At 33.9% G+C, this 16,184-nt stretch overlaps 2 protein-coding genes across 2 annotated transcripts; one reads left to right on the top strand and one right to left on the bottom strand.

Moving 5' to 3' along the window:
- The first annotated feature begins 248 nt into the window (after positions 1-248).
- LOC128176873 (eukaryotic translation initiation factor 3 subunit A-like) lies at positions 249-2,976 on the top strand. Its single transcript, XM_052843408.1, has 2 exons — positions 249-972; positions 2,960-2,976. The coding sequence occupies exons 1-2, from the start codon at positions 249-251 to the stop codon at positions 2,974-2,976; spliced, it is 741 nt and encodes a 246-aa protein (XP_052699368.1).
- A 9,988-nt stretch (positions 2,977-12,964) lies between these two features.
- Positions 12,965-15,876, bottom strand: LOC128177286 (uncharacterized). The gene is made up of 3 exons (XM_052843944.1): positions 15,751-15,876; positions 14,083-14,236; positions 12,965-13,579 (listed from the first exon to the last, which is right to left on the bottom strand). The coding sequence occupies exons 1-3, from the start codon at positions 15,874-15,876 to the stop codon at positions 13,050-13,052; spliced, it is 810 nt and encodes a 269-aa protein (XP_052699904.1). The 3' UTR covers positions 12,965-13,049.
- Positions 15,877-16,184: the final 308 nt, after the last annotated feature.

Here is a 16,184-nt window from a genome sequence, read left to right as displayed (position 1 = left end):
TCATAAATGGATGATATATAACATATACATGTAGCTGACAAAATTCTTTTCAATTATTAAATATGCCCCATATTACAAACCTGGGGGAGAAGGGGGAGACGTGTTTTTTTTGTTAAAAAAAAACAATAGCCACTATTTTTTTTTTATTTTTATGTATCAAAGTTAGTAGTATTTATTTTGAAGATAATCTGAAAATTATAAAATATCTTTTGAGAATTATTATCATTATTTTACTATTTTTTAGAATCATGCCTCGCAAAGCAAAGAAATCTGGCACCAAAAAGTCCATGGAACAGAAACAGAGAATGCAGGAAAAGAGGCATCAGGCAAAGAAGAGCGTCAACTCTTTAAAATGTCCAGAAGAGAACGTCAACTCTATAAAAGGTCCAGAAGAGAGCGTCAACTCTATAAAAGGTCCAGAAGAGAGCGTCAACTCTATAAAGGGTCCAGAAGAGAGCGTCAACTCTATAAAAGGTCCCAGAGATAAGAGCGTCAACTCTATAAAAGGTCCAAAAGAGAGCGTCAACTCTATAAAAGGTCCCAAAGATAAGAGCGTCAACTCTATAAAAGGTCCAGAAGAGAGCGTCAACTCTATAAAAGGTCAAAAAGAGAGCGTCAACTCTATAAAAGGTCCCAGAGATAAGAGCGTCAACTCTATAAAAGGTCAAAAAGAGAGCGTCAACTCTATAAAAGGTCCTAAAGAGAGTGTCAACTCTATAAAAGGTCCCAGAGACAAGAGCGTCAACTCTATAAAAGGTCCTAAAGAGAGCGTCAACTCTATAAAAGGTCCAGAAGAGAGCGTCAACTCTATAAAAGGTCCAGAAGAGAGCGTCAACTCTATAAAAGGTCCCAGAGATAAGAGCGTCAACTCTATAAAAGGTCCAAAAGAGAGCGTCAACTCTATAAAAGGTCCCAAAGATAAGAATGTCAACTCTATAAAAGGTCCAGAAGAGAGCGTCAACTCTATAAAAGGTCCTGAAAATGAAATTGAAAAACAAAAAACAAACAAGAATGACAAACAAGATGAAAAACAAGAAACAAACAAGAATGAAAACACACAATCAAACAAGAATAAAAAACAAGAAACAAACAAGAATGAACAAGATGAAAAACAAATAACAAACAAGTATAAATAACAAGATGCAAACATGAGTAAAAAACAAGATGAAAAACAAGAAACAAACAAAACTGAAAAAAATGATGAAAAACAAGAAACATTGAAACACCAAAGACAAGTTATCATAGGAAAAGTTATGCTGAAATGATTAAAAATCATAATAAACATGAAAAAGAAAGAGAAATAAGCAATGTACTTCAAACAAAATGCACAGATTTCAAAATGTTGGAAAACACACAATCAAACAAGAATATGAAAAACGATGAGAAAAAACTAACAAACAAACACGAGAAAACGAAAGGAAAAATGCAAAAAGTCAAGCAAAACTTTGAAATACCTAAAAATTATAGGGTGGAAAAGCTGAAACGAAATAAGACAAAAGAACACCAAACAAGTTACAAGGAAAACAGCACAACATATAAGGACAAAATGAAAAGAAAAATGTCATTTAATAACACATCTGAGGGAAAGGGAGAGATGTTTTTAAAACGTCGCAAAATAAACGAAAGTGAGATGAAAAATATGATTGTTCAAGGTAGCTTTCACCAAGGAGATGCTCGGTTTGGTCTAAATAGAGGAAAACAATGCGTAGCAAACAGTCTGTCGGCAATTGCTCATAGCAAATTAAAAAATATAACGAAATGGGATCAGGCATTCTTGGACAATGTCTTAATACACGGAAATGTGATTTATTCTTGGATTCATGGATCGAATGAATTGTTGCTCATTTCAGACTTACCAGGTATGATTGCAATATCAGGGATAATGAGGCATATTAGAAAAAACGAATCAATCACAGCAACAGTAGATTCAGATGAAAACATAGACTACAGTTCTTTTGATAGATGTATGCCGCTTGATCTTGCAATACAAGACTCTCTTATCGGAACAGATGGCTGTTTCATATGTGCTGTCAATCAGACGTTTGTTATTATGAAGCATAATCAAGAATTCTTTCTGTTTGACTCTCGTGCAAGGAACAGTTTTGGTTTAGTCGATCCAAATGGTAGAAGTTTATTAATGCAGTTAGCAGACATTTCCCAAGTGTATGAATATTGTTCTAACTTGGCGCAAGGCGTACCTCGAGACAGTCAGTGGTTCGAAGTAACAGGGATAAATGTAACTATCGATGAAGGTTTGCCGTGTGAAATTCAAGCCCTACCAAATGCACCAAATTCAAACAAATATATAGTTGCGGATATGAATGTTTCATGTGAAGATGTTCCAGAAAATTTGATTAGTTCTTTTGATGAAAATGTGGTACAAACTAAGAATAATTCAAAGATGAGAATCACCAAAGAAAAGTATTGTTACAAATATAGGATGCAATCGGAAAAGAACCAGAAATGTGCAAACAAATTGACACAGTTGTCAGATGAGGATGTTTTAACAGAAGCAGATTACAGTGTTTCAAACGGGTTTTCTCCTCTTGGTGTGAATAGCAAAAAATGTTTATGTCGGATATAAGGAATTTCCTCCAAGCATGTTTTAAAGGCAGCTCATAATGCCGTTAGTCAAATGGGACCACCCCTGTCTACGAAACAAATTGCATCAGATGGTAACTGCCTATTCAGAGCAATATCGTATTCAGTCTCAAACAGACAAGAACACTACAAACAAGTTAGAAACGCTGTTGTGAACCACATGATGAAAAGTTCTGATGCTTTGAAATCTTTTTTACGTCCACAATATTCATCGGTTGAAGAATACATAAAGTTATCGGGGATCGACAAAGATACTGTTTGGGGAACGGAACTAGAAATTCTAGCTGCTGCAGATCTTTTGAAGACAGACATATTTACCTTTTATGAAGGTTCATGGATTAAGTATTCAGCTTTTCAGATAAGAAGTCGAACTGAAACATTAAAAGAAGCTATTTATTTGAAGCATATTATGGTAGGCCATGTGCAACATTACGAAAGTGTAATGTCAGTAAAAACTGAAAATCCACCCAAGCCTAAATCGGAAAATATGAAACAAAAATACAGAAATGACGCTCAATTCAGAGAAAAGACCATAAAACGCTCTTCACTTGTCTATCATAATGACGAGAAAAATCGAGAGCAAGCAAGGCAATTAAACAAGAGGCCCATGGGCCACATCGCTCACCTGAACAGCAGTTCCTTGTAACATTACATTTCGTAGCATATGCTTTTTCTATTTCAAACATTGAACCCCTTTCTGGGGACCCAGTTATGGTCCGAGGTTTATGGTTGGCTTGAACAACATAAATAGTAACATAGGAATGAAAATGTGTAGCACTGCGGTGGGACCGCACGTACACAACCTGAAAAACTGAACGTAGAAGAGTTCCACTTCAAGAGGAATAACTCTCAGACAGTACAGAACATCAAGAAAGATAACTCTTGGTTCCACTACATTAGAGTTTACACAATTTGAGGATCCTTGCATTGTAATCTCACAAACTGTAGCATTATAGTTCTCGAGAAAAACTTTTTAAAAACATTTTCAATATATCTTTCTATGTTAAACTTTGAACCCCTCTTGGGGCCACAGTATTAGTCCAGTGCTAAAGTTTAAATTATTTGGAATCTACACTATTTAAGGATGCTTGCATAGTTATCTCACAAGCTGAAGCATTATAGTTCCCTAGAAAGAGATTTTTCAACATTTTCCCTCTATATTTCTATGCTAAACTTTGAACACCTCTTGGGGCCCCAGTATTAGACTGAGGTCACGGCTTTTATAATTTCGAATCTACACTATTTGAGGGTGCTTACGTAGTTATCTGACAAATTGATGCATTGTAGTTCTCGAAAAGAAGATTTTTAAACATTTTCCATATATACCGGTACTTCTACATTTAACTTTTAACCCATCTTGGGTCCCTAGTATTAGTCCAGGGGTCACTATTTTAAAACTGTCGAACCTTCATTATCCAAGGTTGTATGCATGATAGTAATCTCACAAATTGAAGCATTGTAGTTCTCGAGAAGAAGATTTTTTAACATGTTACCTTTATATTTCTATAATAAACTTTGACCCCATCTTGGGGCCCCAGTATTGGTCCGGGGGTCACGATTTTACCAATTAGGAATCTACATAAGCGAAGGATGCATGCATAGAAATTCCACAAACTAAAACATTGTAGTTCTTGAGAAGAAAATTTTTAAACTTTACCTTTATGTTTTTTAAAATGTTTAAATTTTGAACCCCTCTTGGTGCCCATCAATTGTCCGTGAGTTACAATTTTTTGAATCTACATTATTTAAGGATGTACATGTATGCATAGTAATATCCCAAACAGTTGCACTATAGTTCTTGAGAAGAAGATTTTAAAACATTTTCCTATATATGTTAAAATCTAAACCCCTACTGGGGCCCCACTTTTTGTTCGGGGCTCACGATTTTTAAAACCTTCACTATATATACAAGCTTTTGTGTATGTATTGGCATTTTTGGTGAAGTGGTTCTTGAGAAGAAAATTTTTAAACATTTTTCATATGCAGTTCTATGTTAAACTTTGAACCCCGCCTGGAGCCCCAGTTTTGGTCTGAGGGTCTCGATTTCTACAATTTAGAATCTTCATTATACATACAAGCTTTTGTGTAAATATTGGCATTTCTGGTGCAGTGGTTCTTGAGAAGAAGATTTTTTAAACATTTTCCATATGTATTTCTATGTTAAACTTTGAACCCCGCCTGAGGCCCCAGTTTTGGTCCGAGGGTCACGATTTTTACAATTTAGAATCTTCACTATGTATACAAGCTTTTGTGTAAATATTGGCATTTCTGGTGCAGTACTAGTGGTTCTTGAGAAGAAGATTTTAAAAACATTTTCCATATGTAGTTCTATGTTAAACTTTAAACCCCGCCTGGGGCCCCAGTTTTGGTCCGAGGGTCTCGATTTTTACAATTTAGAATCTTCACTATATATATAAGCTTTTGTGTAAATATTGGCATTTCTGGTGCAGTGGTTCTTGAGAAGAAAATTTTAAAACATTTTCCTATGTATTTCTATGTTAAACTTTGAACTCCGCCTGGGGCCCCAGTTTTGGTCCGAGGGTCACGATTTTTACAATTTAGAATCTTCACTATATATACAAGCTTTTGTGTAAATATTGGCATTTCTGGTACAGTGGTTCTTGAGAAGAAGATTTTTTAAACATTTCCATATGTAGTTCTATGTTAAACTTTGAACCCCGCCTGGGGCCCCAGTTTTGGTCCGAGGGTCACGATTTTTACAATTTAGAATCTTCACTATATATACAAGCTTTTGTGTAAATATTGGCATTTCTGGTGCAGTGGTTCTTGAGAAGAAGTTTTTTTTAAACATTTTCCTATGTATTTCTATGTTAAAATTTGAACCCCGCCTGGGGCCCCAGTTTTGGTCCGAGGGTCACGATTTTTACAATTTAGAATCTTCACTATATATACAAGCTTTTGTGTAAATATTGGCATTTCTGGTGCAGTGGTTCTTGAGAAGAAGATTTTTAAAGACATGCACCTTATACTTACTGTTTCGCAATTATCTCCCTTTTAAAAAGGGCTGTGCCCTTTATTTTAACAATTTATAATCCTCTTTCCATAAGGATGCTTTGTACCAAATTTGGTTAAATTTGGCCCAGTGGTTTTTGAGAAGAAGTTGAAAATGTGAAAAGTTTACAGACGGACGGACAGACGGACGGACGGACGGACGGACGACGGACAACGGGTGATCAGAAAAGCTCACTTGAACCTTCGGTTCAGGTGAGCTAAAAAGGCTAGGTATGAAATTGAAGACGAATTTAGAGAAAAAGCAAAGCAAAGAACAAAGGAAAAGTATGAAAAAGATAATGATTACAGAGAAAAAGTAAAAAGGGTAGGGAGAGAGAAATATATAAGTAATGAGAATGTGAGAAACAGAATAAAAAACCAAGCTAACGAGAAGTACGCAAATGATGATGAATACAGACAAAGGACTAAGAATGACAGCAAGAAGAAATATGAAAATGATGCTAAGCATAGAGAAAGAGTTAAGAGTTGTGTCATTAAAAAGTATGAAGAGGATGATATGTATCGAAACCAAACTAAACAACGGGTTTCAGCATCTCGAGTTAATAAAAAAGCACAATATGAAATAATAGATAATGTCATAACGAAATTTAGAGAAGATGTTAAAGCGGGACGAGAACATGTCTGTTTGTGTTGCATTCGGTTATTCTTTCAAAATCAGGTACTTGTGTGTAGCAAAAATGCATATGAAAACACGGTGTTTGAAACGTGCATCACAGATAAATACAGTCATAAATGTAACAAAGAGTGTCAGGTCAAAAATTGTATAGACACAGAAAGTAACAGAAAAAATCTTTGGATTTGTTACACATGTCACAGAAAACTATTGAAAGGTAAAATGCCTGCTGAATGTTTTTCAAATGGTTTACAATTAGATGATGTTCCTCCGGTGCTTGATTGTTTAAATGCTTTAGAGCAACACTTGGTATCATTGAATATCCCTTTTATGAAAATTCTTGGTTTACCTAAAGGAGGCCAAAAAGGTGTGCATGGTCCTGAAGTTTGTGTTCCATCTAATATTCAGAAAGTGACATCAACATTACCTAGAACTGATGACGAAAGTCTTTTACTGAAAGTGAAATTGAAAAGAAAGTTATCATACAAAGGTTATGAGGAATACCAGTTTGTAAATCGTAAACACCTGGATGAAGCATTGTTGTTTCTAAAGAAAAATAACGTGTGGTATTCAGATATAACGCTTACGGAAAATTGGCAAAATCCTATTCCACAGGAAGATGAACCATGTGATGACATACTTGCAGACAAGGATAAATCTGAAAATTTTGAATTCAATGAAAACTCAGATCAAGAGCAACAATCATATCTTGATGAAAAATTACAAGGCATTCAGTTAGGTACTTGTTTACAACCATCTGACATTGGACAAGAAGTTTTAGATTTATGCTTTGACCAAGTGTTTGAAATTTCACCAGCAGAGGGCAATACTCCTGTATCTGTTCTTCCAGAAGAAGGCATTGAAGCAAAAACATTTCCTGTTCATTTTCCCACTGGAAAAAGTACATATTCAGAAAATAGAAATGAAAAACTATCTCTTGGAAGATACTTTAACATGAGATTAATGAGTGTAGAAAATAGATTTGCTAAAGACACCTCTTACATTTTTTTCTGCCAATATTTAATAGAATTGAGTAGAGTAATTTCAAATGTACAAATTTCCCTTAGGAAAGAAACTAATGCAAATAAAGAGAAAATTACTGGAAAAATGATTTGCAATAAAGATATTTTAAAAGATCTGTTTAAAAAAGATGAGGCTATCAAGTTTTTAAAACCCATCAGAGGAACGCCACCGTTCTGGCAAGCAGCACAGAAAGATATTTTTGCTATGATACGACAGTTGGGTATACCTCAATTCTTTTGTTCCTTTTCATCGGCAGATTTCAGATGGACAGAAATAGTAGAGTCAATAATGAAACAACAGTTTGATACGCGAAATGTGGAAGATCTTACTTGGAACGAAAAGTGCCAAATTTTGCGCAGCAATCCAGTTACTGTAGCTAGGATGTTTGATCATCGATTCCATACATTTTTGAAGTATGTTATTTTGTCAGATGCTAAGCCCACTGGAAAGGTTATTGATTATTTTTATCGTATTGAATTTCAGCAGAGAGGTTCTCCACATACTCATTGTATATTTTGGATTGAGGATGCACCAAAATTCGAAGAAAACTCTGATGAAGAGGTTGTAGAATTCATTGACAGATACGTAACATGTGAAATACCAGATCAAACGGAAGACAGAGAACTGCATGACATAGTGATGGCTGTACAGCAGCACAGTAAAAATCATTCCAAAACATGCAAAAAAAAGGGGAACTGTTTGTAGATTCAACTTTCCACGACCACCATCTGAAAAAACATTCATATCAAAGCCAAACGAATTAATTGAAAAACATGAGGAACAATTGGCTAAAGAGAGATTAAGTGTTCTATGGGATACTGTTAAAAACAATGAACAAAAAATATTTCAGCTTCAGAATTGTTAAATCAAGCTGGGCTTACCCAACAACAGTTTGAAGAATGTTTCAGTGCAATAACTAAAAAAAATACAACTGTACTGAATAGAAAACCCTCTGAAATATTCACCAATCAATATAACAAAGATCTTTTGAGAGCCTGGAATGCCAACATGGATATTCAGTACATTTTCATGCGTTGTATACATCATAAGCTACATAAGTAAAGCTGAACGGGAAATTGGATTATTATTACAACAAACGAAAAACGAAGCTATTGATGGAAATTTAAATGCCCAAGAGGCCATGAAAAAAGTGGGAACTGCATACTTGCATCACAGAGAAATCAGTGCACAAGAAGCCGTTTATCGAGTGACTGGAATGCATCTTAAAGAATGTTCAAGAAAGGTTGAATTTATACCTGTAGGAGAAAATGCATGTAGGATGAGTATTCCATTGAAAGAAGTAAAAAAGAAGCTGAACAAAAACACAAGTGAAACATGGTTGCACAATGAAAATAAGTCTGACATTACTCGTGAAAATTCTGATATATGGATGACCAACTCCATTGATAGATACAAAGGTCGTCCTAATGTTACTATTTTTGAAAAAATGTGTCTTGCAGAGTTTTGTTCAGAGTTTGCAGTCCTTAATGAATCGCAGTTACCAAAGAAAATAAATGAAGAAACGAAATTCAAACTTGATAATGACATGGGGTATATAAGGAGAAGAACAAGGACTAAACCAGCTATCATCAGATATCCAAGGTTTTCATTGGAAACTGCACGAGAAAAGTACTTTCAAAGTATTCTGCAATTGTTTTTGCCATATAGAAAAGATGCCCAGCTGAAACCAAGACAATTTCCCACATATGAAATCTTTTATGAAACAGGCAGTGTTAGATACTCTGGTGACAAAAACATTTTATCTGTTAAAGAAATTGTAGACAGTAACATGTCGAGGTACGTTAAAGATACGGAAAACTTAGAAGATGCAGAAAGAGTATTTGATGCAAGAGGGCCACAAGAAGATTCATGGTGTGAACTATGTCCTGAAACAGAATTGGACAGACAAGAATGTATTGAGGAAGGAAAACTGACAACCGCTGTTGAAGAAGAAAATTCAGATCAATTAATACCCGACCTAAACAGAAATAATAATTCAAAATCAAGTACAGCAAATCTGCTTCTGTCTACCTTTTCAAAGAATGATATTGTGCCTCTTTTACAAACACTCAATGTCAAACAAAATGAAGTATTTTTTAAAGTAAGGGACTGGTGTATTAAGAAAAAGAATGGACAGCATCCAGATCCTTTTCATGTTTTTATTACTGGTGGAGCTGGGACAGGAAAAAGTCATTTAATCAAATGCATTTTTTATGAAGCAACCCGATTATTGGCACATATATCTGAGAATCCAGATGATCAAACTGTGTTACTTACTGCACCAACAGGTACCGCGGCATTTAATATCAAGGGATTAACCATTCACAGTGCCCTTGGAATATTCAAATCACTCTCATTAGACCATGCTTTGCTTAGTGAAGACAAACTAAACAGTTTGAGGTCAAAATTAGAAAATCTACAGATTATGATTATTGATGAGATTTCTATGGTGAACAAACGGTTGTTATTCTTTATTCACGAAAGGCTACGTCAGATAAAAAAAAATGCCGGAAAGTTGTCCATTTGGAGGTGTATCTATAATTGCAGTAGGCGATTTTTATCAGCTTCCACCAGTGAGAACAAAAAAAATTGACAAACTTTATGTGAATGACCCATCCAATCCAATGAATCAGTTGTGGAATGATCTGTTTTCCATTGTTGAATTAGACGAAATAATGCGTCAACGAGAAGATCGTTATTTTGCAGAGCTTTTAAACAGGTTGCGTGTTAAAAACAAGAATGAGAAGCTGTCAGAGATTGACAAAATTACACTTCATCAACGTATACAAGAAGGTCCCGATGATGTTTTGCACATCTGTTCAACAAATGAAGAGATTAAGGTATTTAACAACGAAATGATATTAAAAGTATGTGGAGAGCCAAAACTAATAGAAGCAGAAGACTACGTAAAGGATAAAACATCAGGAAAGCTTACCAGGAGAACTTCTCACTTTACAAAAACTGATGTATGTTTGCCGTCCTCTATTCTTTTAGCCGAGGGAGCAAGGATTATGTTGATTAGAAATGAAGATACTCTTGATGGACTTGTAAATGGCGTGATGGGTACTGTCATGAGTATTAGTTTTGAATCAATTTCGTCACTTCCAGATATTATATTCATTCATTTTGATAATAAAAGAATTGGAATTAATGCTCAGATTCAGAGGTTCATTAATGAAAAGAGATGTGTTGGTTTACGTCCTTCATGTGAGCAGGTACCTGTAAAAAACGGGGTCAGAAAACAATATCCACTCCAGTTGGCATGGGCATATACTATTCACAAAGTTCAAGGGATGACGGTAAAAGATTGCGTCGTTGATTTGAACAAATGTTTTGCATATGGACAAGCATATGTTGCTTTAAGCAGAGCAACCTCAATTGATGGACTATATTTGAAGAATATTGATATAGAGAAGCTGGAAAAAAAGATATTTTGTGACCCTGATATCATCAAAGGGATATCTTCAATGACGAAATACATGAAAGATCAAAACCAGGATGAACCATGTGAGAATAGTACTGTAGTTATGTATCACAACATTCAAGGGTTACATCAGCATAAGCTTGATTTGGAAAACAATAAACACTTCTTGAATGCAGATTTTATATGTTTAACAGAAACATGGTGTAATGTGAACTCTGTTTTCACAGAGATAAAACATTTTGCTGGAAGGCATAGGCGAAGATCTTTATCTTATGATGAAAACAGTTCTTTACACAGAGAGCTCGTTCAACTACAACATGGAGGTGTGGGAGTGTATCACAAATTAGGCATACCTTTTGAGGAAATACTGGGGATTGCAAAGAATCTTGAATGCATTGTATTCAAAATTACAACTATTGACACTTATGTTGCCATCATTTATCGACCCCCAAAATACTGCATTTCAGCATTTATGGCAGCTCTGAATTTCTTGCTTGACAATTTGGAGAATTTGTCAACAAAAATAGTTGTTACTGGAGACTTCAATCAAGATATACTTAGTAATAACAAAACTGTTCTGAATTGTATGTCCTCCAGAGGTTTCACGCAGTATGTTGATTAACCAACCACAGAAAATGGAACATTAATTGATCATGTGTATGCGAAAGGATGTGAACATATCAAAGTACAAGTTGTTCCAACCTACTACAGCTACCATGAAGCAATTCAAATAACATTAAAATGAACTCACTATATAAAGGAAATACAGCTGTTTCAGATTTAAAGCCATGTTTATGTTTGAATTGAAAGTCCACAACGTGGAATGAGAATTTTTTTATTCTAGGTTTGAACGTTGAGAAAATAACATGTTATAATAAAGAAGTTTTAAGTGTTGTTAGCATTCAGTGGTAGCGTGATATAAATAAGAAACTCGTTTTCAGCCTCATTCTTGAGACATTTCTCAATGCAGCACTTATGATCCCAATTTGAAATCATACAGTTCTTTCCTTAATAGTACAAAGTGTGTGTTACATATATATATGACTTAAAACACTGAACAATAATTTCAGTTTACAATATACACATTTCAGTCGATTCATTTTGTAAGGATACTAGGTCTCTTCAGATAATTGTTGTTTTTTAATCGTTCTTAATGCAGCTTTTTAAACACAAATGTCAGTCATATAGACTTCAGAGGAACTGGGATAAAAGTGTCTACTAAGACAAATCAAATCACCACAATGTCAAAATCTAATAATTTTTTTTTTTAAAATAAAAGCTTTTAGATTGCTATCACTTAAATTTAACTTTTATGTTCATGGAATCAATATAGGAAGTGGAAAGACCTCTAATTGTTCGAGAACAATTAGTCTACTAGTTATAATGATTTTTGGATTTTACAATCTTGCACATGCGCATTACATTCATGCTAAATCTCGTGAGGCTCTTTAGTTTATGTTTCCACAATAGCACATCTGCATGGATAAACTCAGAAACGATAATACAAATACGTGTAAATTTTCATTGAAAATTTGTGATATATTCTGTTCATCAAAAGAATACGGGAAATAATTCTAATTCAGTGCATTTAATATGAAATATTCGAGGAGTTCCGAATGTCAACATGGTGTGTTAATTCGAAGCAAAAAAAACGTTGGTGAAAAAGTGTTGAATTCTTCATTATAATGAATCAAATTTTTAGATGGAAATTTGACTATTATTTTCAATGCAGCCTCATTAATTTTTCCAATATCGTTTCGGAGCGATTCTGCATTTTTTTGCTACTTTACGGGGTATATGGGAGGTATTTTAACTGTGGTGAAGGCCTGTTCCGAGACGCAGTTAGATTATTCTACTAAGCAGTGTAGTGAAATTAAAAGCATTATTGTAGTCTTAAAGCTTGATTATGTAATTGTCAACAATACGGTGTGTCGATGTACCTATTTCGTAAGTGTCCGATATCATATGCAATGTCAACCCGTGCACGCACGTGTGAAAGTCTAGTATTTACATGGAGATTGAAATCTACTGTGGAATCATTACGGTCGGAATGGGGAAATTATAGTATCTTTAATCTTCAGATGAAAACAACATTGACAAAATTTTTTTCTTACCCCTTATGTTTGATTAGAAACAAGTAAAAACAAATATTATTTCTTAAATTTGAGGTGTGAAAAGTGCGCATGATAATGGTTTTCTCAAAATACTCAGTTTAACTGTAGTCACATTTATTTTTGTTCATTGCTTGCATAAAAAAATGAGGAAAAAAACACGATGCAGACTTATTTATTTTTAAAAATAATGAAAATAAGACGAAATATAACTTGTGCTCAGGTTTTGTCCAACGGTTTTGCATTATTGTTCTGCTTCAACTGAAGTCGGTTTTAACAAAGCCAAAAGGTTGAACACCCATGTAACATCCAGAACTTCCCAATCTTTTTGAATAAGATAAACTCGGAAAGACAGGTTTTTAAAGTCGACGTTATTGCTTTTCATCGCACCTTTATCAAAATTACAAGATATTGATATTGCTCCATCTGTTTCAATTTGTCTATCTTTTTGTTTGTAGTAATTTTTCTCTTCTGTAAAACTTATCAAATTTGATCCCCTTGCAAGATTGGGCCAGAATGCAAAGTTACCATTATGATAGCAATCTTTCATCGTAGCTTTGAAGGAAAGTTGATTGTCGGTTTCGTTTGCAAGAATCCGTACTTTGCAATTATTGAATGGAAATGAATCTTGCTCGGTTTTTTCAGTTGGGAATAACCACATAATGCTGATGGACTCTGAGCCAGATACTAATTTTTCTCCGACAGTTTTACAATATATATCCGGTTTGTCGATTACCAGCTGGTATACTGGGTTTTGAGAACGCTCCTCTGACTCTGCAAAGAAAAACAAAATAAAAATTCTCCTTTTCAATAAAATCAAACAAACAGTTGTCTTGTGCAATGATATTCTCATGCAATGAAGAATGGAGAATTTTGTATGGATTTAAACATAATTAAAAAACAAATTCCTAAAGGAAACGGTAGATGTTTTTGGGCAAACTAGGGTCATGTTTCGTGACGTCAGAATGAACACTAAAAATTGCATGAAAGAGTAATTTTTAATTTAATAAATAATTTTGATTAAATATATCGATTATCTTCAAGTATTAATTTTAGTCAGCGGTGATTATTTGTGCTTAGACCCAAACACTGTTTCACTTCCGTTTTGCAAGAGTAATTGCTTATGAGAGTTTATTCTCAAATATCACTCGCGGAAAAAGGCGAATTGCTATCAAATTGGTTAAGCAAAGGTCATTCTGACGTCATGCAAGAAACATTTTCCTCAATAGGTCGTTGTCACATATATTAGATAGTATTGATTTTAAAAAAAAAATTACCCACAGTCCATTTGGAATATTTGTTGTATTTTTTGGTATCTAGGGGAGCTTGAATTTTTGCAGTGAATCTAAAGCAGTCTCCGGTTAGGGTTTTCTTTGCTGATTTTATGTTAAAATCACTACCACTCAAGGGCCGTAACACTCTCCAACTGACCTGAATATAAGAAAAGGTTGCAAGCTGGTAAATAACTAATGTTAATTACTCTTTTTGATTACCCATAGAAGAATATCAAACTATTAAAAGTGATATGGCACGCTGTCAGCATAAATGACACTGAATTTTGCTTTATCAAGTTCATTAACCGGTTTTGCAAATTAGAGTTAAGCATAAAAGACATAGTGATTTGCTAGAAACATTGTTATTTGATTAACAGTATATTTTTTCAATATAATATGATAATACATGTAATTCAATGTTTAATTTCAATAGAAAAATCAAAATTTTAGAAATGTTTGTTATTTACTTTACGTATCAAAAGATCATCTTATTAAGTGATGATCAAGTATGATCGGGTGTGATCAAATCTATTATTTTAATGTTTGGTATGTGTATTTTATTTACTTTACTTATTTAATGCCTTTTTTGCACATTACTGTGGTTTCATTAATATTCGTTGAATACCAATTTTCGTGGATTTCGTTTTTAAGTTAATCCATGAAATTAAATGTTTATTGAAATGCAATTTCTATTAACATTATGTATTGATGAGGTCATTGGCCACGAATTTACATATCCTTTAAACTGTGATTTTCACTTTATCCACGTAAATTGATACCCTTAAATATTAATGAAACCAACGTTAGTGATGATCAAGTATCGTCTAATGTGATCAAATCTAATATTTGAAGATTAAACCATGTTTGTGTTTTTAATTTTACTTATTTAATATGATTCTTTAAATATTAAGTGATGATTAAGTATCTTCGGATGTGAGAAAATCCATTATTAAGTCCAATGGGCTTTCTTTAATTTGTTCACCCAGTGCTTGATTATCGCTCCACCAAAACACAATTACACACTGGCTCAACCAAAACACAATTAAACATTGTAGTTTATTCCAGTCAAGATATTTAACAAGTTCCACTTAGAGTCAAAGACATCGTGCATGTTTACGATTATCACATTTTATTCATGAAATGTGTTCATCTTATTATCAAAGACGTCAAAAGCTCACGAACTCAGTGCTCCAGCATTACTTGATAATGAGAGGGGGGTATGCATTAAATGTCCAAAACTTAATTTCTATAAGAAAATTTGATCTTCCTGCAAATATGCACTGTAGTGGTTCTTTAAAAGGAAATGACTGAATATTAAGTTATATTATTAAGTGATATATTAAAAACAAGCACTAAGCAAGCTGTTAATTTACCGTCTACTTAAGGTTCTTTTTAGGCTAAATGTTCGATACAACTAAAACTTAAAGCAATGCTTTGTTTTTGTGATATAATCTAGCTAGTATAACTGGCTACATTGAAAAATTATTGTTTTGTAATATTGTGTTATAAAAGGAAAGTAGATACAAATGAGAATTTCTAAAATTGCATCTTACGATTTAACCGGTCGTTCAATGAATATACGAACTTTTTAGACAACCCTCGTATATACCAACAAATGTTTTTTTTAATTACGATGCAAGACAAGTAGATATGTTAAAAGTCTAAACCTACCTCTTCGGATTCTACCAAGTGTGAACAAGCCAGCACCACCAAAATTGCAGACAACATCTTTGTTCCGGATTTATGTATGTGCTGAAACCACCCTACATTGCCCTCTATATATACGTCATTTAACATTACTGAACTTACAAATTGAGTTGTCATTATGGAAATTAAGAAATCATTACATTGGAATTTTCCAAATTAAATGTCACTTCATAACACTCTAGTAGAATAAAACAATTTACTATAATACCGGACAGAAATGAACCTGGTTTCCAACGGCCTATTATATTAATGTAAATAATGATCAACGATTTTGAACTAATGAAACAACCATAATTTTCGAACCATTTTAAAATTAGTTATCAATTATTTTCTGACTCGCACATCTTCAATAAACGAAGTATACACTTGCTCAGTTGCAGCTGTACTTGTAATTAATC

The sequence above is a fragment of the Crassostrea angulata genome, chromosome 3 (genome assembly GCF_025612915.1).
Source record: "Crassostrea angulata isolate pt1a10 chromosome 3, ASM2561291v2, whole genome shotgun sequence".
Classification (NCBI taxonomy): domain Eukaryota; kingdom Metazoa; phylum Mollusca; class Bivalvia; order Ostreida; family Ostreidae; genus Magallana; species Magallana angulata.
The sequence above is the reverse complement of the archived record's forward strand: the minus strand, read 5'-3'. Positions and strand labels throughout refer to the sequence as shown.

Coding starts and splice junctions, on each gene's coding strand:
- LOC128176873 (XM_052843408.1), top strand. CDS start 249: ATGCCTCGCAAAGCAAAGAAATCTGGCACCAAAAAGTCCATGGAACAG.
- LOC128177286 (XM_052843944.1), bottom strand. CDS start 15,876: ATGTTAAATGACGTATATATAGAGGGCAATGTAGGGTGGTTTCAGCAC. Junction 14,237..15,750: donor ACTTGGTAGAATCCGAAGAG/GTAGGTTTAGAC, acceptor TCTTATATTCAG/GTCAGTTGGAGAGTGTTACG. Junction 13,580..14,082: donor ATATTCCAAATGGACTGTGG/GTAATTTTTTTT, acceptor TTTTCTTTGCAG/AGTCAGAGGAGCGTTCTCAA.